The 24,431-nt window shown below is 42.3% G+C and overlaps 1 protein-coding gene across 1 annotated transcript in view; it reads right to left on the bottom strand.

Annotated features, from left to right (window-relative positions):
• The window catches only part of LOC124988766 (gamma-aminobutyric acid receptor subunit rho-2), a 53,395-nt gene that overhangs the window by 12,568 nt on the left and 16,396 nt on the right, over positions 1 to 24,431 (bottom strand). The window contains exons 3-6 of the mRNA XM_047558512.1: positions 6,861 to 6,928; positions 3,415 to 3,638; positions 2,550 to 2,632; positions 2,252 to 2,392 (exon numbers count right to left, since the gene is read on the bottom strand). Coding sequence (XP_047414468.1) covers positions 2,252 to 2,392; positions 2,550 to 2,632; positions 3,415 to 3,638; positions 6,861 to 6,928 — 516 coding nt within the window. The remainder of the gene's footprint in view (positions 1 to 2,251; positions 2,393 to 2,549; positions 2,633 to 3,414; positions 3,639 to 6,860; positions 6,929 to 24,431) is intronic.

Here is a 24,431-nt window from a genome sequence, read left to right as displayed (position 1 = left end):
TTTCCTGCTAGTGTTGAGAGACTTCTCTTGGCTCCCAAGAGGAGGGATTCCCTGACATTACATATATAGCCACATTGGAACAAACACCCTGTGGTATGGAAAAACTCAAATTCATCTTTATGTCCTCCTCTCCCTCTCTGCTATTGACATGAACTTAACTCCCCTAAACTCTGACCTGTTGGGACCTGACTCCCAACAACTGGTTTTACCAGTGTGTCGGGCAATCTGGATTTTACAGTGACATCATTGAGACAGTGTCCCTCAAAAGAGGAGCAGTTCCTTTTCTAGATTGTGGATCTTCAGACTGATAATTCTGCCATTTTCATTTCATTTCCTGAAAGTCAAGGTCGGCTCATGAAAAGTTGTTAAACAACAAGTTAAATGTGAAATGTCAACCCTCACTCTAAACTTTCCCTATTCAGAGCATCAAATGAAGAATTAATTGGTCTCTATAGTGGCTTTCTGATTTTGGTAGTCCATCCAAGAAGGGAGTTTGAAAGTTGTTGTAAACTGTTAACGATTGTCTGACCATGTCCTACCTGAAATACCATAATTGTTTATGAAAAATATCTTTTTTTTTTCTTTTTTTAATGAAAAGTATCTTTAATAAAGCTGGATACAGTTTGGCTTGGGAAGGAAAAAAGAAAAGAAAGTTAAGGGTCAAATGTTTTCCTTCATATGTGGAAATTAGAGAAAAGCATAAAATTTTAAAAAGGGGTGATCTCATGAAAATAGAAGGAAGATTAGTAGAGGAGGGATAGAGGATCAAGGGGGAAAGAGGAAGGAAGGGAAAGGTGTGGGGGGGGGGGACGACCAGGGAATAAAGTCAACCACATTATGCTACATGAATGAATGCATCCCACTTTAATGTATAATTATAATGCATTAATGAAAAATATATATATATATTTGGAAATAAATAGAAGGAAGATCAGAAGGGTAGATGAAGGGGAAGGAGATGGGAATGGAAAGGAGAAGTACTGAGGAGTGAATTGAAGCAAATTATATTATGTGCATATATAAATATGTCACAATGAACCCCACTGATACATATAATTACAATGCACTGATAACATTAAAAGGGAGCTCAGGAAAATAAAAGGGAAATCAGTTGAGTTGAGGAAGGTGATCAGTGGAGAAGGAGGGGAGAGAGAGGGGAAGTACTGGGAATTGAAATTATGGAATTATGTTATGGGCAAGTACAAATATGCCATAATGAATCCCACTATTATGTATAATCATAATGCACCAATAAAAACATAATCATAAAAAATTCTTAAAAGTACATTGTCACTCTGCCTCTTCACCAGATCCATGTGATATGGCAGTAAACTTAAAATATTAACCTAAAAAAATGATATGTGGAAGTCCTAATTCCCAGTACCTATGAAGGTGACCTCATTTTGAAATAAGGTCTTTGCAGATACAATCAAGGTAAAATGAGGTTATAATGAATTAAGGTGGGCCCTACTCCAATAGCTGGTGTCCTTACAGAAGAGGGAAATTTGGGCCTAGACACACAGAGAGGAAAACACCCTGTGAGTACGCAGACAGGAGGGAGCACCATGTGATGGCAGAGGTAGAGACTGAAGTGTGGCTATAAGCCAGGGAATGTCAAAAATTGCTGGGAACCACCAGAAGCTGGGCAGAGGCAGGAAGGACTCTTCCCTAGACAAGAACAGCAAGCACTCAGTTGGGCTTCTTTACCACAGTCCTAACAAACTAATCCAGAGTTAAATGTGAAATCAGAGAAGAGCTGACAGGTAGTTCTCTTAGGTCCAAGAAGAGATTAAACAAAAGTGTTTAATTGGAGCTAGGTACGTAGCTTAGTGGTAGAATGTTTGCCTAGCATGCATGAATCCTGGGTCTGATCCCCAGTACTAGAAAAAAGAAAAAAGATTCAATAATCTTGATATAGATAATAAATATATTTGCTTGGAAAGCTATCTGTCCATCTTGCTACATAGAATAAATGAGGTTGTAGAATTGGACCCTACCCTTGTAAATTACACAGGTAAACCTGGAAGTCTTGAAGGATAAGTTGTGTTGCCAGGGCTGATGGGGTCTCAGGTTTCAGAGAATAACATTTTTTTTTTTTTTACTCTGCCTCCTGCTTTTAAACACTGTTTATATTTTAGAACTATGGATTCTTTTAAAAATCAGAGTTTATTTTCACTGAGAAGGAGAGAGGTTAAGACTGAAGAATTCAAATGAGTTTCCTCTGAATCAGACTGTGGCAAAAGGTAGCTACCGGTGCTGCTGTAGAAGGCCAGTCTGGAAGTTGTGTGAAATTTCTGAATCAGAAACTGAGACAAGGAGATCTTCTCATCCGTTTTTAGGGATTCATCCCCATTCTTCCAATACAGCATCAGATCTTCATCTGTATACGCATCTTTGGGGAGAAGAAAATAAACTAATTGGATGTCTGAAGAGGCATAAAGCAACAGGGCAGTCCTGCTCCTGCCTGGGCAAACAGCTCTTACCACTGTCAGGCAGTGCTCAGATGGGGTAGGGAATAAGGCAACGGAATAGAAAACACTGATACTTACAGCTCTCCAGCTCCAAAGAGCAGGTCTGGGAGTCCAGGGGAAAGTGACTGAAGTCCATGTTGCACATGGCGGTGACAGTAATCCTGCACAACCCAGATATGAGTGTCGGCTTGTGCAGCAAGCTATTGGCTCGTGTACCCACCCAGAGTGAGGAAGACAGCACATGGCCAGGAGCAGCTGCCTCCTCATGTCTACTTCAGAAGTTTGGATAAATAGGTATCCAACTTACAGAACCTTAACTTCTAGAGTTTGGTCTTCTCTGGCAGGTGTTATTAGTGCTCTGAGGGGTCCCCTTTACTGGGCTGCTGCACCCCTTCTCCAGCCATTGGGGAGGGGTGTTGGCTTCTAATGGCCCACACCTGCACCCTTCTCTGGGACCTGCCCTCAGCCAGCAGGGCTGCCTGCCCCAGGGGATCCTGGAAGATTAGCTCACTCCATCCTTCACCCAAAACCAAGAAGTATCTAGTTTTATCATTTAATACTGGTGAACTGTAAAAGCAAACAAGGAAGATATGGGAAAAGATGACTTAGATCACTCAAGTTTGTCCAGAAGCCAATCTGCAATAGCACTCAATAAACAGCAGTTGTTGTTGTTGTGGACTCTCAAGGACAGAATGTACATAGGTCATTGTCTCCAACAGCTCATTTAGGCCAAAGTAGTTTTCTAACCCATGCTTAAGACCCCCCAGTGATATGGAGGTCTCCACCTATTGGATGGCCTTTTCATGTTTGGACAATTCTGACTGGCATCAGAAGGCTCATACCATCCCACAGATCACAGTAACAAACTCTTCAGGGCCAAAGGAACTGACCACACATACTGGAATGGCACTGGACAAGGAACCATGGCCCCATGGACACTTGCCTCATGCTGTACAGCACATGGCCATCTGGGAACACCCTCAGCATGATGTTGTCAGTGGTGGTGTCGTGAATGAATGACCTTTTAGAGTGAACAAAGAAGACATCTGGGACCCAGATCTTCTTCACCAGCCGGCCATCAAAGGTCATGCTCTTGTTGCTGGTGCTGGGGAAGGCCAGCCTCTCGTCCTTCCAGTAATGCCGCAGGTACAGGGTCATGGTGAAGTCCTATGGGAACCAGGGGCAAGACCAGACAGAAATGGTTCAGAGAGCTTCCTTCTTTCGAATTCTGGTTTTTTCCACTGCATCAGCCTCCAGAGTCAGGGGGCACAATTCCACAGCCCTGGACACCAGGGTTAATGTGATGGTGCTGCTGCAGTTGAGAAGGGCTTATTTTTGTGCATCATAAGATTGGGTGGTGGCTCAGTGGTAGAGCACTTGCCAGGCATGTGTGAGGCACTGGGTTCAATCCTCAGCACCACATAAAAATAAATAAATAAATAAATAAATAAATAAATAAATAAAGATTGGAACCAAGGAGAAAGGGCAGCTTACCCTTTGGGCTTTGCAAAGGAAATTGCAGCTGTGATGAGGTCACCCTGGCCTGCTGGCCAGCAGCAGGGATTTCCCCCCAATCTCACTCCTTACCTATCTGACTAACCATTCCATTTGGGCTTGGTGGCCAGTTTCACAAATCTTAACAGTCAAGTGTCCCTCTTAGAAAAATTTCTACCATTAGACTTGCAAGATCATTGAAGGTAGAATTGTGTCCTGCCTACCACTGAATCCCTGTTCATCATTAAATGTAATGTCTGGCAAAGCATAGGGCGCATACTCAATAAATATTTGGTAGATGGCAAAATTGGAAGAATGGATGAGGACATGGTCAACTGCATACCTACTATAATTTGAATTCAAAAGTTTATCCTGTTAAAAAGTGTCTCCTTGAGCTGGGGATGGAAGTCAGTCATAGAGCAGTTGCCTAGCATATTTCAGGCCCTGGATATTGATGCTCAGCACTATGAAAAAAAAAATATATATATAATAAAGTATCCCCTTGTCTGCATAATTGGTGGTCTAAATCTAGAGTTTGGCCCTTATACCACGGCCAGAGCTAGGACACAAGCTGCAAATGGAAGCAGGTAGAGAAGGACAGAGAAGAGAGTGCATGATAGTGGGCCAAGAAGAAGCACTAGGAAAGGAAGAAAGAAAGAATAGACACAGAGATTGGGCTTACAGGAAAGTCTGTCCCTAGACTGATCAGCACTTGCCACAAACTCCTCTTCCAAACACAAAGAGAACAGCCAATGTTTAAGGAGATATGAGCCAAATGCCCCTTCTGAGTCCCACAGCTGGAGACAGCGCTCTGAGGGACATGGCGCAGGGGAAGCCCCACATTGCAAATTCACAAACATGTGCAAGACCAGCTTGGACAGTACTTACCTACCACTTTCTTTATGCTGGAGCAACCCAACTGGTAGGTTGCTCTAAGACGGGTAAGTCATTTTGGACACCTCTCTCTGAGATTCTAAGTCACACTTTCTTAAGGGTCTTCACATCTAGAGTGGACATCTAGACTGATCAGACCTAAAGCAGCCAGGCTAGCCCCAGACACAGCTGGTTCTGGAGCTGAGCCCAACTGTTGGATATTCAAAGGATCTGGCAGCGTGCACTCTAGCATCTTGGAGACTGCCACATCCATTCCTTTCCCTCGTGGACCCCATCCTTTCAGATACTGGAGCTCTGAGGGTGCACAGCATCAGTATCATATCAACCTTGGGGTGCTGGGTCCATTAATAGCCAGGGAAGAGGTGGGGAGTAGCTCAGTGGTTGAGCACCTACTCAGTTAGTACAAGGCCCCAGGTTTGATCCCCAGCACCACCAAAAGACCAAACAAACAAAAAAAGATCCAGTGAAGCCTCCTCCATTCAAGAACACACAAGGGAACTCTCCCTCATTTTCTTTCATTCCACATGTTTTGAGGGCCCTAGCAGTCCCACAGTGTGCTAGGGCTCAGAGATTTGGAGGAAAAAACTGAAAGACGAGTTCCTGTATTGTCAAGTGTTGGGGACAACCAATATAAAAGACTCCTTCCCAAGTAAATTGATAGCACAATTAAAATGAATGATGTAGGCTAGAGGGAAAAACAGAAACCTTTTAGACCAGCTGGTCAGGGAGGCCCCTTAGAAGAATCCTTATCTCAACAGACCTAAAGGATAAGAGATGCCTAGGAAGGCCAGAGGGAAAGCAAGTATGAGCTCCCTAGGAGGTACAGGAAAGAAGTTTGCAAACGAGAAATGCAGAATGGAGAAGAGATGAGGTTGGAGACTGAAGGGAAAGCTCCTCTCCAAGCCAAGGCCCTGCAGAAAGCCAGGAGGTGTTATGTGTGGGTTAGACAAGAAATGCATTGGAGGACACTGCTGTGGAGTGAGTGGGGAAGCTGCACTCACAGCAAGAACCGAACATCAAAGAACTATAGGATTTCAATCAAAATGCCCACCTCCAGTTCCTCAGAAAACTTGGAGTGGAACTACCATTTGACCCAAAGGTTTATACCCCAAAGACTTAAAATCAGCATAATACAGTGATGCAGCCACTTCAATGTTTATAGCAGCTCAATTTATAATAGCTAAACTATGGAACTAACCTAGGTGCCCTTCAACAGATGAATGGATTTTAAAAATGTGGTGCATATATACATGATGGAATATTACTGAGCCTTAAAGAAGAATGAAATTATGGCATTTGCCTGGTGAATGGATGAAGTTGGAGAATATCATGTTAAGTGAAATAAGCCTCTCACAAAAAATCGAAAGCCAAATGTTTTCTCTGATATGCAAATGCTAATTCACAATGGGCTAGGGAGGCTAGGGAAGAATAGTGTTACTTTAGGTAGAGGGGAGTGAAGGGAGGAGAGGGGGTCGGGGTAGGAAGGATAGCAGAATGAATCAGACATTATTACCCCATGTACATATATTACAGTATGACCTGTGGTATTCTACATCATGTATAACCAGAAGAATGAGAAATTATACTCCATTATATATGATGTATCAAAGTTCATTCTATAGTCATGTATAACTAATTTAAACAGATTTTTAAAAAAATTTTTAATGCCATCTCCAGCACTATTCCAAGTGTGGGTCATCTGACCACTCCCAGCACTTGAGGAATATGTTCAAAATACAAAGTCCTGGGCCTCAACCCAGAGATTCTGAAACCAGGGAATATGAAGTAGGGCCCAGGAACCTGTAAGCTACTTCTACCCATGAAGCCTGAGAACCTGCATCTGGGCCAACCCCCAAGCCCACATTTGGTCACTTCCAACTCTCAGTTTGCTCTCCCCTCTCAGGCACAGCCTGCACCACCAAAGCCACCAGCCCACAGGCTCTCACAGCAACTCAGCCATGGGACCCCTCCCTGGGGACTACTGGCCCAGGGTTTGCATACCATGTCCACCTCAGAGATGCTGTCCAGACTCTCCACCTGCACGTCCACACCCACTGGGATGGCAGGGCCTGTGGAAGAGCAGAGAGAGCTGGTTAAGGCACATTCCTGCTCATCAAGGGGCTGGGAGACGGCTCCCACTCACCTCCTGGGGAGCCAGGACTACACTAGTGATGAGGCAGGGTCTGAACCACTGAAAATCCTCTGTGGGTCTTCCTGCTGGTTCCTGGTGTGTGGGGAGCCTGAGCTATCTCCACTGAGGCCTGGGACTGAGTCTGCGTAAGGGGCCCTTCTTTGTCCAAGCTGGGTGTTTAATTCATGCTTATCGGATGAATCAATGCACTGAATCACTACCTTCTGCATCCTAGGGCTGTCTTTGTGGGGTGAAGGCAATAAAACAACTCTGGTGCCTGAGTGACCCAGGTCATTTCTCCTCCTGCAGTATCCGAAGGACAGAACGAGTCCTAAGGGCCTCTGATCTGAGTTTGGGTTATCTGTGTGCTGGGATTTGGATTCATTCAACCACTGGAATTCTACCTACAGAGAATCTAGCAAGCAGTTGAGATCCTGCCTTCTAGAAGTTTTCAATCCAGAGTAAGACAAAATCTCTATGTAAAATTAGATAACAGGGAAAGACAATATTCTACAAGATTTTGAAATCCTTTCAGGGCATGTCAGGTGAGATTATGTAGCACCTAAATGAGCTTTCAATTTTATCTGGCCCCTGGCAAGATTTCTAAAACTGTGCTGTGAGTTTATCTATGGGGTTCTGTCCTTGTTGAGCTGGATGATGGTTACATCGGTAAGTTCACTTTATGACAGACAGTGTAGTGAGCTGTACACTTATAATTTGTTTACTCTTCCGTGTGTTTGTTATGCTTCAACAAAATGTCTTTTAGATTTTAACATTTAAAAATTAGATTTAGAAAAACCACAAAACCTGTGTTTGTCAAAACTCATGAACAAATGCCATTACAGTCACAGTCAAAAACATGTTCCTGGAAAGAGTCAGGTGGCAGCATGTGGGAGAGGCTTTTGGAGAGAAGAAATTGTTTGGCGGTCAGTCCAGTTGCATCCCGGGCCTTGAGCCCTGACCAGGAAGTGCGGGAATAGGATGTTTTGACCTGACCTGCTGTGATCTGAGCCCAGAGAACCTTAGAGAACAGGGGAGTCTGGGTCTTAGGGAAAGACAAGAATTAAAGGGGCTTCAGCAGGGGGCAGGAAAGGAGGATCAGAGATCCTGACAAAGTAAGGTTTAGAAGGTTCAATCCTCAATTCCAGCCCAAATGCAGGATGGGGGTTTATTGGAAGTGGTCCAGGGTATTGGTTGGGCTCACTAACACTCTCCAAATCCCACCAACCCCCGTAGGTTTGCTAATACTTCAAATTCCACCATTTGGAATAAATTCTTTATTTTTTTTTTTCATTCTCATATAAATTAGGATGTAAATTGATCTTTCTCGTTTACTGTGTTCCTCAATTTATGGTTTAGGTCAAGGCCCATGAGAAACCCTACTGCAACAGCCATGTTCTCTACTTATTCCAGGCTGCAGGGGTGCTTTGAAAGTTCTAGAAGTAGAATGGTAAGGATGGGAGAAGCCCAACCACCTTGCACCCACCCTATCCCCCAGGGGCTTGCAACTGGAGTCCAGCCTGACACCTGGACCCTCTCCCCTAGTATGCAAAGTGCCACTCAGTGCTGGGGTTCCCAACATTGCCATCAGAGGAGAGGGGATGGTTAATTACCTGTCTTCTGGACCCTTCCTCAGTCTGAGATATTAAAATGGCCCAGAGGGGTGCTCCAAACCCCCAGGCAGCCCTGTGCTCTGTGGAAAGTGTGCTGCACTCTTTATCTGCTCCCCTTTACCCTCTCATTCCCTTGCCAGGTGACTTCTACATATTTCCAAGAACCAAAGAGAAGAAACAATTTATAGCAATTGCCTTCTTTGGATAGACTTTTAGCCACCTGGTTTTCAGATAATGTGTACAGGAGCTATTTGGCTCAGGGCATTTTCCAGATAAAATACATCAGCATGCATGCTGACTCTTACTGTGCCTCTCAGTCTTGGAACCTGGCTTGTTCCCACAGCTCCAGCTGCCCTTTTAAGGAAGAAATTTGGCAAAACCTCTCAGGAAGGTTTCAGTGTCCTCCAGCGCAGGTCAAGGTCTCATGTGCCCTGGGTTGTTATAGGCAAACAATCTTAGACCATGTATATTCAGGAGGCTCCAAAGCTGCTTCCAGAGGGACTCACCCCTCAATCTTGAACAGAAACAAGTGGTGCTGCCCTCCACGATCTAAGCTTTGCTTCTAACCCATACCGCTGCCAGCTCATCTGAGCTTTCCACTTTGTGGCCCTTCTCAGCATAGTTTGGGAAGAGATTCTTATGAATTATTGGTTTTTCTTCTTCCATTTACAATTTTATGTTTTGAGTGGGGCTTTTCAGGGTTTAGAAGGAAAGTAGTCTAGTTAAAATAGGTGTTCATGACTTGGCCACTTAGCACTGTTGTGGGTTTTTGGGTTTTGTTTTGTTTTGTTTTTTAAGTTGGGGTCTAGTGAGCCAATTTGAAGTCCAGAGTGGGATTTCAGGCAGGATAGCCAAAGAGGTGGCAAATTCAAGGTGGCATAAGGTAAAAGCATGATTAGCCCAGGCCTCTCCTCAGTTCCATTCTTTTCTGCCATTATTTTTCTTCTGGTGGTCCTGGAAAGCACTGTTAGGGATCAACTTTTGAATAAAGACATATGTCATTTTTTGTCCACTGACTCTTCAAGAATCTACATGAAATAGAATTTTCAGACAAATTAAAGTCGTGAAAATTTGCCAATAGGCATCCTGCCCCAAATGAAAGTGTCTTTCAAGGAGAAGGAATGTGATCTGAAAGGGAAAGCTAGACATGTAAGAAGGCATAAAGAACAACTAAATGGTAAATATGTGCATAATTCTAAAAGAACACCAATTATGTAAAACATTACTGATAATGTATTATACAACAGAAAAACCTGAACTAAAATACACAACAAAAATTGCTTTTAAGCAGGGAAGGGCATAAATGACCTAAGAGTGTTCTGAGGTCTTTGCATTGTTCAATAGAAGTAGCTGATTAACATATAAATGTGATCAGTAAAGGTCTCAAATTGTTTTCTGTGGAACCACCAAGAAATGGTATGAATATGTACCTTCCAAACTAAAATAAAAAATAACCAGTCCAAAGGAAAGCAAGAAGGCAGAGGGAAAAAACGAATATAGAGTTGGTTAGACAGCAGAAAGAACATAGTGGAATAAAACTTTATGATGTATTGTACTATAAAGCAATTTCAATGAATTTCAAAGCACTAGAATTTATGTAATGTATGACCTCAATAATCATTAAAAAATATAACTAGACCTGGGCATCAGAGTGAGCATATACATACATAAAAAATTCCATATATTTGGAAATTAATTAATATACTTCTGAAACCCCCATCGGTCAATGAAGAAATCATAATAAAAATTAGAAAATTTTAGCCAAATGATTTTTTAAAAATACATACTAAAATTCATGGGATGTAGGCTAAGTATTTCTTACAGAGAAATTTGTAACTGTAACTGAATATATCAGAAAAGAAGAAATGATTATATTTAACAAACTAATCACCCTTCATAAGAAGTTAGGAAAAGAATAGCAAATTAAAGTAGATGGCAGGAAGTTATAAAGGTAGAACAATAAGCACTGAATAGAAATAAATATACAACCAAGAAGATCAATAAAGCCAAACATTGGTTCTGTGAAAGAGTAAATAAAATTCAGACAAGATCAATCTTCCAAGAAAGAAAAAAGGCAAATATAGCCAATATAAGGAATGAAAAGGATATCACTGTACCGCAATCATAAAAAGACAAAAAGAAGTTATTCTGAACAAGTTTTTGTCAATACACTTCAAAATATAGATGATATAGAAAAATTCCCAGACACAGACAATATATCGATCAACATCAATAAAAGGCCAAACGTAAAAACCTGCAAAGTCCTATAACTTTTTGAAATTGAGTTTGTAATTAAAAATTTCAAAGTAAACAATGGGTCCAGATGGCTGTTTTGCTCACAGATCCTAAAGTGAGGGTAGAGAGACCCTTGCAGGATATGTAAGACTTAGAAAACTTTGAAACATTGAAAGAAATTAAAGAAAACCATATAAGTAGAGAAATATATCAAGTTCATGAATTAGATTCAATATTATGAAGATATGAATTATCCAATATTCATTATCCAGTAGACCCAGGGCATTTCCAATCAAAATTCCATTAGACTTTCTTGTGACAAAGAGATTACTAAGAAATTCAAATGTCTAAGAGAAATTCTTCTAGAAGAAAAAGAGAGTGAAGCTTTATCCTAGCAGGTGTCAAGATTTGCAATAAAGTTACAGTAATTAAGATAGTAAAGGACTGGAATAAAGATGGACAATGGACAAATGGAACAGAGTGGAGAATCCAGATACAGACACACACACTTAAGGATGCTTACATGTGTATCACTGCAGAGCACAGGAGAAAAATATTTTCTGTAATAACTAATTCTGGGGCAGTTGTCTATCCATATGAAAATCATCCAAAATACAAAGTAAATCCAAGTGGGCTATAGATCCAAATGTGAAAGACAAAAACAAACTCCAGAATATAACACAAGAAAGTACATACCTATCTCAGGATAAGAATATAGCAATATACTTGTTAATGAGGACTCAAAAAGTGCAACCATAAGGCAAAGACCAACAAATATAAATTGAAATTAAGACTACCTAGAAAACTTGTTGTTACAAGTCAGGATGATGGTGAGGGAATAGTGACTGGGAGAGAAGGGGGCTTTTCTGGTGTTCTGGAAATAGTATCTCTTGACCTAGGTGTTGGTTATAATAACAATAAAGTGTTTTGACGATTCACTAAGCTACACATGGTCACTTTTCTGTATGCATATTATGGTTCACTGAAAATTTTACACTGAAAAAAATCAAGAACTTTATCAAAAGACACCATGCATAGTTCATAAAGCAAATGATAGAGTGAGATATTTGTAATACATAACAGATAAAAGGCGTATATACAGAAGATATAAATAACTCCTAAGAGTTCTATTAAGAACAAGTCAGAAAACCCAATAAAAAAATAGGCAAAAGACTTGAATAAGTGCTTCAAAAAAGAGGAAATACCCAATAAACATGAAAAAGTGCTCAACCTCATTAATAACTCCATTAAAACCACAATGAACTATAATTACTATCTACCAACAAAACTGGCTCAAATGAAAGAGTAACTGCATTAAGTGTTGACAAGAATGTGGAGCAATTGGAACTCTCATACACTGCCAATTTTGGGGTGTAAATTGATATGATCACCTTGGAAGACATTATCGAGCAAAATGAAGGATATATACAACCAATGACCCAGCAATTCCATTTTTAGAAATATATGTGAAGAAGCATCAGTAGACATACACAAAATATTTACAAAATATTTTTCCTAATAGTTAAAAGTTGAAAATTTCCCTAATGTCCATCTATACTATAAGATTAGTATAATCTGGTATAGTCATACAATGGAATATTATAGTTACATGCAATGTTGTGGATGACTCTCATTTCATGGATAAATGTGCAGTATTGTCGGGGTTTCTAGAGCCCCCGGCCTTAGACATGGTCAAGATGGCGCCTGATGCTGAGCCAAAAGCGGCCAGCTATACAGTAAACAACCAGCGAATTCCAATAATTGGCTAGTTAACGATGTGACTAGAGCATGCCCCCTCGTGTACCCATCCCGCGCCTGCAGCTGTCCGCGTTTATCTCGTGTACTCTCCCCTGATTGACTGAAGTGTATATAAGCCTGGTGGGTGGGAGAGTAGAGGCAGAAGCTGAGGAAGGGACGGAAGAAGCGGAAGAACCGGCGGCGGCGACGGCGACGGCAACGGCGACGGCGACGTCGGCCGCGGCAGCAGCGGGAGCGGAGCTGGAAGGAGGGAGTACGCGGGAGTGGAAGGAGCTGGGAAAAGGGAAGCTGAGAGTGCGCAGAAGCTAGGGGTAAGAGAAGCGTAGGAAAGAAACTGTGCACAATAAACTTCCAAAGCTTCAGACGTTTGCCGTGTCTCTCTCTGCGGGCAGAGGGGACGCGACACAGTATGATAAAATTCCAAAACATACAAAATTAAATGATGGGGTTGAAGCTTACACACACTGGCAAGAAGATTATAAAGGTAAGGGAGCCGGGCGCTGTGGTGCATACCTGTAATCCCAGTAGCTGTGGAGGCTGAAGCAGGAGGATCATGAGTTCAAAGTCAGCCTCAGCAAAAGTGAGGTGCTAAGCAACTCAATGAGACCCTGTCTCTAAATAAAATAAAAAAATAGGGCTGGGAATGTGGCTCAGTGGGCGAGTGCCTCTAAATTTAATCCCTGGTATTAACAAAAAAGGAAGAAGCTGTGGAGTAACTGGAAGGACTTGTGGAGAAGGTGTGGGTTTGTGGGGAAGAGAAATACTTTTTCTGAATCTGAGTGATGGTTACCCTGTGTTTCCTTTATTTTAAGCCATTTCACTGTACACTTACTTAGAGCCCTATTTAAAATGCTTATTACAGCTCAAAGTCTTAAGAAATAGTAAAAAAAAAAATATATATATATATATATATAACACTTATTCATATTTAAGAAACCATATCTGGAAGCAGCGGCTTAAATTTTGTCTGAGACAATAAGAGTGAGGGGACTTAAGAAACCCTTCAGGGGCTGGGGATATAGCTCAGTTGGTAGAGTGCTTGCCTCACATGCATAAGGCCCCAGTTCAATCCCCAGCACCACAAAAAAAGAAAAAGAAAGAAAGAAACCCTTCAATCTAGTCAAACTGCCCAGATCTAAACCTAAAGGCCACCTTTCTTCTCTGAGGCTTCCCTGACACTCTAGGTGAAGTTTCACAGCCCCACAACATCCTGTGCCTTTTCTCTCATGTGTTAGTCAGCTTTCCATCACTATAACAATTGCCTTTGATAATCAACTTATGAAGAGAAAGTTTATCTTAGCTCACAGGTTTGGAGATTCCTTCTATGATCAGGCAGACACATTGCTTTTAGGCCTCCAGTGAAGGGCCAGCACACCATGGTGGGAGCTGGTGTTACCGCAAAACCACTCCCCATATAACTAGGGAGAGAAAGGAAGCGGAAGAGACCAGTGTCCCACAGTACCCTCCAAGGGTATGTCCCCCAGAGACATAAAACCTCCCAGTAGGCCCCAACTCTTAAAGTTTCCTCCACCTCCCTATAGCACCAAACTGGGGAATGAGTCTTTAACACATGGGTCTTTTTGGGACATTCAAGATCCAAAGCATCCATATACTATACATATACTATACATATATTATAGCATCCCATAATACTCATCCATTTCCCTAATCAACCTCCAGAAAGGGCTGTCCCTCTAATTTGTCCACCTCCAAAATCTGCACTCAAGAGAGCATCAGAACCTCCTTCCCACCTGCCCAACCTCCACCCGCACACCACACTAGGGAGGGGCGGGCAGTTGGCATGCCAACAGAGACCAGGACCTTAGGGCAATGGTACAAAATTCCTCTAATGATATGGAACGAAGGGATGAGGGACATGTTAGGCTCTGTGGTCCCACAAGTGAGTAAGAATGAGGTCATTCTCAGCTCTAAACTAGACTAAGGAAACAGGCCCCTAAATTCACCACTCCTGTCTTCCCCAACCAGTTCCTCAGTGGGTTGAGGAGACTCTGCTGTAAGAATGAACAAGAAGCTACCATGTAGGCTCCAGAGCAGGATGGAAGGCCATCTCTCTGACCCTCATGTCTCCACCTGGCTTTGCCCTGTCCCCTCCCTAGGTGTCCTTCACACCACCCCCCTGCTGGTCTGTGCTATTGCCATCCACTCATGTCCTCACACTGAGACCAATTGTGTAAGGCAGAGGGCAGGGGGCAGGGGCAGGGTGGTGGGGAGGCATGTCCTGAGTCATAGAGCCACCAGGGAATGGTGCAGGAATTCCACATGTCTGTGTGTGTGCTCACTATGTGTATGTGTGTTAGAGACAGAGAGATTGTGAATTGTCCTGATTCTGGGAAACAGATTTTCAAAGAACTCTGTGATTTAAAAAATTTAAATAAATAAACCAATTGTTACAGTTGTTACAATTGTCTAAATTTTGTCCCTGTCATTTACTCAGGGTGATCTTGGGCATAGATATTTCTTTGTGCTTCAGTTTCCTCACCTGAAAAATAGGTACAATAATTATACTGTCCTCATATGTTAGTTATGAGGATTAATTGTGCTACTCTGTGTAAAGCCTACAGCAGGGTTTGCCATATAGGATGTTCTCCATAAACAATTATTTATCATGTCATTATCCACCGTGACCTATCTCTTTTACTAGAGGGCGGAACCTGCATCTTACTCCTCCTTAATCTCCCCTGGCACTCACTGGGTAGAGGGGCTAGCTTCAGAGGGCTTAACCCATGTTGGAGAAAGGAGTGTCTCTGCCAACCTCCTTGTACTGGTCCACATCACTGAAGGGCCACACTCTGAAAATCTGGATCTTGAGGTCACAGATGCCTGGGGTACCTCTACCACACCAGCATACTGTCCACTGTGCCTGAACCTCAGACACCCAAGAAAAAGATTCTGGGCCATCACCTGGCCCTGGGCTCCAAGACTGTTGCCATGGTGAAATGCAGGTTTGCTCATCTCCAGTAGAGTGGGCAGAAACAGAGGTTCCAGACTGTGCCATGGAATAAAATTGGGATGTCCAGCAGCAGAAAAATCTGTTTGTGGGTCACACTCAAAGAAAGGTAGGTAACTGTTAGCCATGCATGTTCCCGGTTACTATGGAGAGTTTTGTATTAGTCAAGGAGAACCTGCCACATTAAATTGAACAAATAAAGCATCAAGGGTTTGCCAAAGAAAATGCTGTAGTCAGTGAATTCCTCAGGTTCTTTTATAAAGCTTTTTTATGATGCTATTTTCTCAAACTTATAAAATGAATTAAAATGAAAAACAAAACTGCAATAATGATTCCTTATTATTCCTCTTAATTTAATATTTTAGGTGTTGTAATATTTCATGAAATAGATCATAGCTTGGGGGTGTGCACGGAGCCTTGGGTTCAATCCCCAAAACTGAAAAAAAAAAAAAGAGAGAGAGAAGAAATCAATCAATATGGCAAGCTAATTTGAATAAGAGCTTACATGCGTGTAGTGTTCATACACCTTCACTGATTATTCCTTCACTCAGTCCTGTAGTGTCCACTAGACCAAGTCCTGAGCAGTGCAGCCTGGGATGTGGAGGTGAATATACCAGGTTCCTTTCTCCAGGAAGGGAGACAACTAGCTCTGTTTCAAGACATGTCACAGAGGAGATGAGAAGAGCATTCATAGATATAATAGGGCCAAAGGAAGGCTCAAGTAATTACAATTGAGAGCGTTGGAGGAAATTCCACAAGAAGCAGTTTTTGATGAATTTGGGTCACAGGCACTGGAGAGAACATCACCTAAAGGCCACCTTTGGGCAGGGCTTTGGAGCACTCATTCCTTCTAACAGGTGTGGGAGAAAGAACACATTTCAGGTTGTGTGAAGAACATAAGCATAGTGTAGCAAGGTGGATAATTAGCCTACATTTCTCAGACATGCAAAATAATAATTTGTTTTAAAAGGCAACGTCTTTGATCTTTCTCACCCACCCTTGTGCATCTTAAGTGTGAGAAATTTTTATTTCCCAGTTAACAGCAGCTCAGTCAAGTCCAGTTACTAAAGCATTTTTCACTTCCTCCCACCTTAGGTGAACTTGTATCATAGAGGAGAAAGGGGTCCTGGGCTCTATGCTGGGTGGTCTCTACCACTAAGCACTTGCTCTGGACTCACATCTACTGAGCAACAATGGCTTCCATCTGTGGTGGCAAATCCATGGTCCTCTGGCCTCCATCCAGGAAGTCCTCCAGGCAACAGTCTCCGAGTCCAGACTTGAAGCCTTGTGACTATGGTGACTAAATCACCAGTGTGCCCCACATATGACCCTGCTCACTGACTGAACACAAGGACTTCATGTGTCATGATCCAACCCTCCAATGTTTGCCTCTCTGATGTAAATAAAGATCTTTCTCAGTATTGCTTTAACCCTTATTTTTCTAATTACCAATGAGCTTAAGCATTTTTATATGCTTATAAACTCAAGGATTCCATCTTTTGTAAATTGTCTGTATATATCTTTTGCCCATTTTTTTACTCAATTTTCATTCTTTTGGCTTGTTATCAGGAGATCCTAGTTTGCTAAGCATTCTTGTTATCAATAGATACTATTCTTCATCAAGGACTTTTTCTGTGTCTATTTAGAGAATCCTATAAACATCAAAATTAAAGATGTATATAAAATTACAAAAATGACATTTACATATGACTTATGATAGCAAAATATTTGAAGTAAATGTCCTTCAATAAAACATGGATCAAATGCATTGTATGTCCATACAATGGAGTATTAAGCAACCATTAAAAAATGAAGAAGTTCTATATGAATTGATAGAGAAAGATTCCCAGGATATATACTAAGAAAAAAAAATCAAAATGCAGAAGAATATGGACCATAGAATAACAACAGTATGCATAGCTATACAAGAGAATGCATGTCGTTGGAAACTTTAACCGTCAATGTGACCCTTCTGGAGGTGGAGGGTGGACATTAGGTTTAGATGAGGTCATGATAGTAGGGGAGGTGGGTCCACGGTGGGATTAGTGTCCTTTTAAGAACAAGAATAAAGCCCAGAGTGGTCTCTCTCTGACTCCAAGTGAGGACAGTTCTATAAAAAAAAAAAAAGAGAGAGAGAGAGAATGTATAGCAAAATAGTCTAAAAAAAGGAGTGGGGAGAATATATATGCATACTTGTGTGCATAAAATGACTTTGGAAATGAAGAAGATTTCCATAGACTTTTTAGAATAAGAAATGACCCCCCACCTCCGGTTCTGCATGAGACAGCCTTGTCAGGAGGAATTGTACCTGGAACCAGAAGCATGAGTTTGTGTGCACGCGCGCGCACACACACACACACACACACACACCAGCGAGCAGTACAGACCCAGAGAGATCTGCAGGGCATGGGTATATTTGCATATTCATATACTCACAGCTTTACCACATTAGTAAATGTTAAAGGGCATGATGTATAGATCTTGTAAAAATTAAAATCTTTGAGGGAACAGTCTTCACTATTTGAAGAACTGTCCTGTGGAAGAGACTTTCTGAATTACACTATCATTATATCACGAAAGATGATAGGTGCAGAAACAGGTGGCATTGAAAATTCCAGTGATGGACTAAGTTGCTTCAGAAGAGAGTATCACACACACTGTCTGATTCCTTTTATATGAAGTTCAAGAATAAGCAAAACCGGACTGGGGCTGTAGCTTAGTGGCAGAGCACTTCTCTAGCATTTATGAGTCCCTGGGTTCAACTCCCAGTCCACGCACACACACACACACATACACACACACACACACACACACACACACACACACACACACTAATTCATGGAGAGCCAGGAGTGGTGGTGACATGGGGCAAAGGACAGGTAGCTAATTACCAACAAGAAGGACTCCTCATTACCTTGTTGCTAACAACCTCCGGGGAGGGAAAGAATCACATTTTCCAACACAAGCAATCACCCCTAGACTGCTCTCTTCCTGCCCTTTTGGTCATGTAGGAAAGATAAGAGGAGGAGGGGGCATAAGAAGAAAGGAAACTTAAAATCTATAAAAAGAGCAAGACACCCCCATTCCCTTGGGCACCAGCTTTGAATCCCCTCTCTCTGAAAGAGTCCCTCTCTCTCCCTCCCTTCCCCTCCCCTCTCTCTTTCTGTTTCCTAAATAAAATTTACTTTTTACTCTTGCTTCAGGGTTTCTTGGGTGTTCAATCTTCAACATGTGGGAAACAAGACAGCAAGGACCCGATCCTGATTTTCAAGACTGGTTTCAGTGGTGGATGCCTATAATCCCAGAGACTCAGAGGCTGGACAGGAGGATCTCAAGTTCAAGGCTAGCCTCAGCAATTTAGCAAGGCCCTAAGCAATTTAGTGAGATCCCATCTCAAGATAAAAATCAAAAAAGTGCTGGGAATGTGGCTTGGTGGTAAAGTGCCATTGGGTTCAATCCTAGGTACCAAAAACAAAAACAAACAAAAAAAAAAAAAAGAAAGAAAAAGAAAAACTAATTCATGGAGATAGAGTTCGGAAACGTGGTCACTTCTGGAAGGTACCGATAGGGTCGGGTATGAGGGAGCCTTCTGGGAAGCAGGGAATGTTTTACATCTTTATCTGGGTAGTATTTTCAGTCGTCAATGTTTGCATATGTAGAAATTCAAGCCAGACATGTTAAGATGTGTGCACTTTACTGTATTGTTTGTAGTAGGCAAATAATGCCCACCCACCTCCTACTAAAGATGTACATCCTCATCTCCAGAACTTGTGAACATGTGAGGTTACAGGGCAAAGGGAATTAGGGTAGCGCATGAATGTAGGTTGCTAATCAGGTGTCCTGGGCTACCCAGTGGCGGGGGCGCATGGTGAGCACACACATACTTAGATGTGGACTGAGAGGGGCAGGCAAGAAAATCAAAGTGACCGAAGTTTGAAGAACATGTAAGAGCTGACTCTGAAGACAGAGGTAGAGAGCCAAGGCCAAGGAGTGTGGCAGCCTCTAGAAGCCAGAAAGGGCATAAAAATGACTCACCACAGACCTCCTAGAAAGGAACACAGCTGCTGGATACAGGGATGTTAGCCCAGTGAGAACTATTTTGGACTTCAGAATGCTAGAACAGTAAGGTAACATCTGTGTTAATTTAAGTCCTTGAGTTTGTGGTAATTTACTTTAAAGCATAGAAAAAATTAATGTGTCTTATCTAAAAAATTAAGAAATTAAAAAATAAAATAAAAAAAATTAAGGGCTGAGGGTATAGCCCAGTGGTACAGGTACATGCTTGCTTAACATGTGCAAGGTCCTGGATTCAATCCCTAACACCAAAAAAAAAAAAAAAAAAAAAAAAAAAAAAAAAAAAAAAAAGAAAGAAAGAAAGAAAGGAAAATAAGAGATGAGGTAGAGAGGGTATCTGAGGTGGATAGAGAGAACATTGGCTCAGGTGTCCTAAGCCCTGCATAAACTATGTTCTATTTTTAAAAATATTTTGTTTTAGTTGTAGGTGAACACAATAACTTTATTTTTATTTTTATGTGGTGCAAAGCCTCACGCATGCTAGGCGAGCTCTCTACCACTGAGCCACAACCCCACCCCTATAAACTGTGTTCATGGAATAACTGAGCACAAACTGAAAGTTCCCCTTCCACAGCTGACTCCCCAGGGGAGCAGCCTTGTTCTCTGGGAACACACACCATCCTGTAAGCAACCCTGCCCTTGCCACCTGCCCCGATGCTCAACTCTTATCTTTGAAGTTCTTCCTCCACCCTGAGATGTTAGGAGGCCTGAGCAGATGTGCGGGACAGGCTTCCAAGTGAGGAGGAGCCCTCTCCACCCTGCCTCTGTCATCTCTCCAGACACCCTGTCCCAGCCAGGTAGCTGGACTCCTCTCTCCCCCCACCCCCATCAACAACTCCAGGCCCTGAAGTGACCAGGCTTGTCCTGGGCATTACTGGAGCAGAAGTTTCAGTACTGGGGCTTGTATGGCTTGGCTTTGAATTTTTTCATGTTCCTTCCCTTTCTGGGTTTCTTCTGAGTTAATTTTAAACAGTGGCCATGAGAACTTTTCCCTTGTTAGGGGATGTAATCATGCATTTCACTTTTACAATAGGCCTGACTTTTCTGGTGATGGGTGCTACCTCCTCCACTTGGAGGGAGGCATCTGATTACCTAACTGCAGGGAGCTGGGCATGGTGGTGAGACCCGTGGCTCTCCCCTCCACCAGAGGTCAGCATGAAGAGCACTTGTTAGAGTTGCAAATTCCTGGGCCCCACCCAGGCCTACTGAATTGTTTCTTTGTTTGTTTTAATATTTTTTTTAGTTGTTGATGGATCTTTATTTTATTCATTTATTTATATGAATTGCTGAGAATTGAACACAGTGCCTCACACATGTGAGGCAAGCGCTCTACCACTGAGCCACAAACCCAGCCGCAGGAATTGGTTTTAAGAAGCCTGCCAGGTGGGCCTGATTCACACTAGTTTGAGAACCAATGGATTACCTCAGGAGGCTTTCAGAGTGGCTCACATCCTGGTAGTCACCTCCTTTTACAGTCAAATTTAGACTAGCCCATCTCCACCAGCGGTTGGGACTCTGCCTCAGCCTCCCCACTTCTCGCTGTCCTGCCCAGTTTCCTCCCCTCTCTGGGTGGCCTCCTTTTTGAAAGCCCCTGCTCTGTGTCTCCTAGTCACAGCTGAGGCCCTCAGGCCCCTTTCTTTTTTTTTTTTTTTTTTTTAATTGTAATGATAGTTTAATTCAAATGAAAGTCTTTAACTTAGGGTAACAAGTGTGTGGTATTTTTAAAAATCTTTACATTTACAGATATTTTTGTCACAGAGAGATATGAGAGACTGATCAATACAACATTTTAAAGTATAAAATTATATTTCTTTAGGCTAAAATCCTATGAGGAAAGTAAAATGGAAATACAATTTGAAGGGAGAAAAGGAAGGTCATAAAATTTGTTAAAAATTAGCTTGACTGTATTTTTTTCAATAGATGATCACATTAAATCACAGTGACAGCAAATTGTCACCTCTTACGATCTCGAACAGATTTAAGATGGTAGAATTAAAATACGTTAACTATTATGTTCTTTGGAGCTTTGAAAACCTGCGATGAAACAACATGTATCCCATTTGTTTACAATAAAAAGAAAAAAAAAAAAAAAGTACAACTTATAGATGGTAAATATGTGAGGCACTAAATAATTTTTTAAAACTGTTTTCATGGTAGTGATATTTCTACCACAATATGAAAGTGTTTAATGCCACAGAGCTGTACACTTGAAGATGGTTAATATGGTAAATTTTATGCTATATATATATTTTACCATAAATATATGTATTACACACACTCACACACATGTAATTTTTAGTGATCCTTTGGAATTAGTCTGAATTAAGATAGCAATGCTAATAATCAGTGGCCCAAGAGTAGCCTCTTGGAATGAAGATTTGTGTCCTTGGCCTAAGAGGAAATGAAATGGCCCATAAGAATATTTATCACATAGAGAGTCATCTTCTAACTTTTTTGTTCATATGCCCCCCAAAAGAACTTTAAAAATCTACACACCCATTTGAGCACTCCTAGGCTGGCATCTAAAATATTTCATCGCAGGTTTTCAAAGGCCCCTTTCTTTCTGGCAGACACTCAGCCCCTCCCACAACCAGCTCTGATGGTTCAGTCTCCCTCCCGGGCCTCACTTCTGACCCGACTCCAATTACCCAATTGTTTCTAAATGCCTAGGAGAGGTCTCCACAGGGTATCTGACCAATTTATTAAGTTTCATATCCCAAAACAGACCTGTCTGAGCACTGCATGGATCTAAAACAGTCAAACTCATAAAAGCAGAGAGAAGAAAGGTGGTTGCCAGGTGCTGGGGATGAGGGAAATGAGATGCTGGTCAGAGGTTACAGAGTTTCAGTTATGCAAGATGAGTAAGTTCTGGAGATCTGAGGACTTCACAGTTAGCGTGTGTGTGTGTGTGTGTGTGTGTGTGTGTGTGTGTGTGTGTGAGAGAGAGAGAGAGAGAGAGAGAGAGAGAGAGAGAGAATGCAGTGAAAATACTCAAAATGTACCCTCTTAGCAAATGTCAAGTATCCAGTACAGTGATGAATATGTCAAAAGCTTGACTATTGTGATTGGTTTAAAGTATATACTGTATCAAAACATTAATCACATACCTTAAATATGTATGATTTTTGTCAATTATACTTCAGCTGAAAAACTTAATTGGAGGAAACACACACACACAACAGACCTGTCTAGTGGGGGCCCAGACCAGCTCCACTGTCAACATCCTGTCCCTCAGAGCGTGGTGACCTTAGTCCCTCCCTCAGGCAGTCAGGAAGCACCAGGCAAAGGAAGGGTGGCCACAGAGGAAGGGCTGTTTGTGGCAAAGGGCAAGAAGAAAAGTGAGTAGGAGCAAGCTGTGGGTGGAGGTTGGGGTCTGTGCCCTGGAGGAAGGTTCCAGGGAGTCTCCCCTCCCAGGGCAGCAGCTTCTGAGAAGAAGCCTGCAGAAGCCACAGAGGGCCAGATCCTCTCCAAGTTCACTCCCACACTGTTCCTTCTAAAGAAAGGCGCTCACCTCATCCAGTGTGGGGAGAGGAAGGCCAAGAGGCACTCAAAAGAGGAGGTTACAGTCCCAAAGAGAGAAGGGCCACCATGTTCTTGCCTTAGTTGGCTCCATGGGTTTTACAGGGCCAGACTGTTAAGTAGCGGTTAGACATGAGCTATGGGTCAGGGTTGAAGAAGAAATGTAGTACAGAGCAAATCAGTTAATCCCAGTCCTGTCTCAGGGGCACTGCAAGATCTGACGAGATGGCTATTTCAGGACCCTTGATTGATCTCAGTCCTATAAACCATTCCTCTTACAACTAGAGGAAGATAAACTCAGGAGGTAAGAACCAGAGGGGAGGGTATGCGTACTCAAAAGGGCCCAATTGTGAAAATATCTTTGATAAGGCCCTGTTCAAACAGCTGCCCAGACAGCTCCAGACATGAGAGAGCAAGATGATTAAGACTAGGTCCACCAACCATCAGTTCTATAAAGCAAGTTCCAATTAGGACCTGTTGGTGGGGTGAGGATGACCCAGGATGCCTGAAGTTGCTAGCATAGCTTTGTTATTGAAGGCTGTAGCTTTTCTCCCCTTATGGGGAGGGAGTGTTCCACTTAGATATCTAGGAAAGAATGAGCAATAGAGGTTTAGAAATCAGGGGCTGGGGAGATAGCTCAGACGGTATAGTGCTTACCTTGTAAGCACAAGGCCCTGGGTTCGATCCCCAGCACCCAAAAAAAAAAAAAAAAAAAAAAAAAAAAAAGAAATCAAATGCGGGCTGTCAATCCAGAGCCCAGAGGTAAAGCTTGGGTGGGACTCTTAATGACCTCCCCTAAAAGCCCCAATAAAACTGGAGAACAAAGCAGTGAGTGGTCCTCTCCTCTTAGAAACCACTCACCCTCTCCCTTGGGGATGCTTTCTGTACCTTCTTTCTAGGTATGTTCTGCTATACTTTTATTACATTTCATGCTTTGCTTGAAATCCTCTCCTGCAAAAACACAAGGGCTAAGAACACAATGCGAATCCCTGTTAATAAAATGAGTGGCATTTGGGGCCTTGGCAGCAGGCTCCTGTGGTTTATAAGTCCAGGGGTGGATTCTCTCCTAGAAAGGAGGCCACAGAATAAAGCACCAGGAGAACCGTGGGGACCTAGGTGGGGGTCTCCAGTCACAAACACAGGGTACCTCACATGAGGTAGTTCTGAAGCAGTAAGCAAGATATTAAAATCATGTGTCAGAATTACCCTAGGAAATGACTTAGGAAGGCATCTCACTGGATGTAGTCCAGTTAGAAGCAACTGGGTGGTAACTT

This window comes from Sciurus carolinensis, chromosome 7 (genome assembly GCF_902686445.1).
Source record: "Sciurus carolinensis chromosome 7, mSciCar1.2, whole genome shotgun sequence".
Taxonomy (NCBI): Eukaryota; Metazoa; Chordata; class Mammalia; order Rodentia; family Sciuridae; genus Sciurus; species Sciurus carolinensis.
Note: the sequence above shows the minus strand (reverse complement) of the source record. Positions and strands in the feature narration are given on the sequence as shown.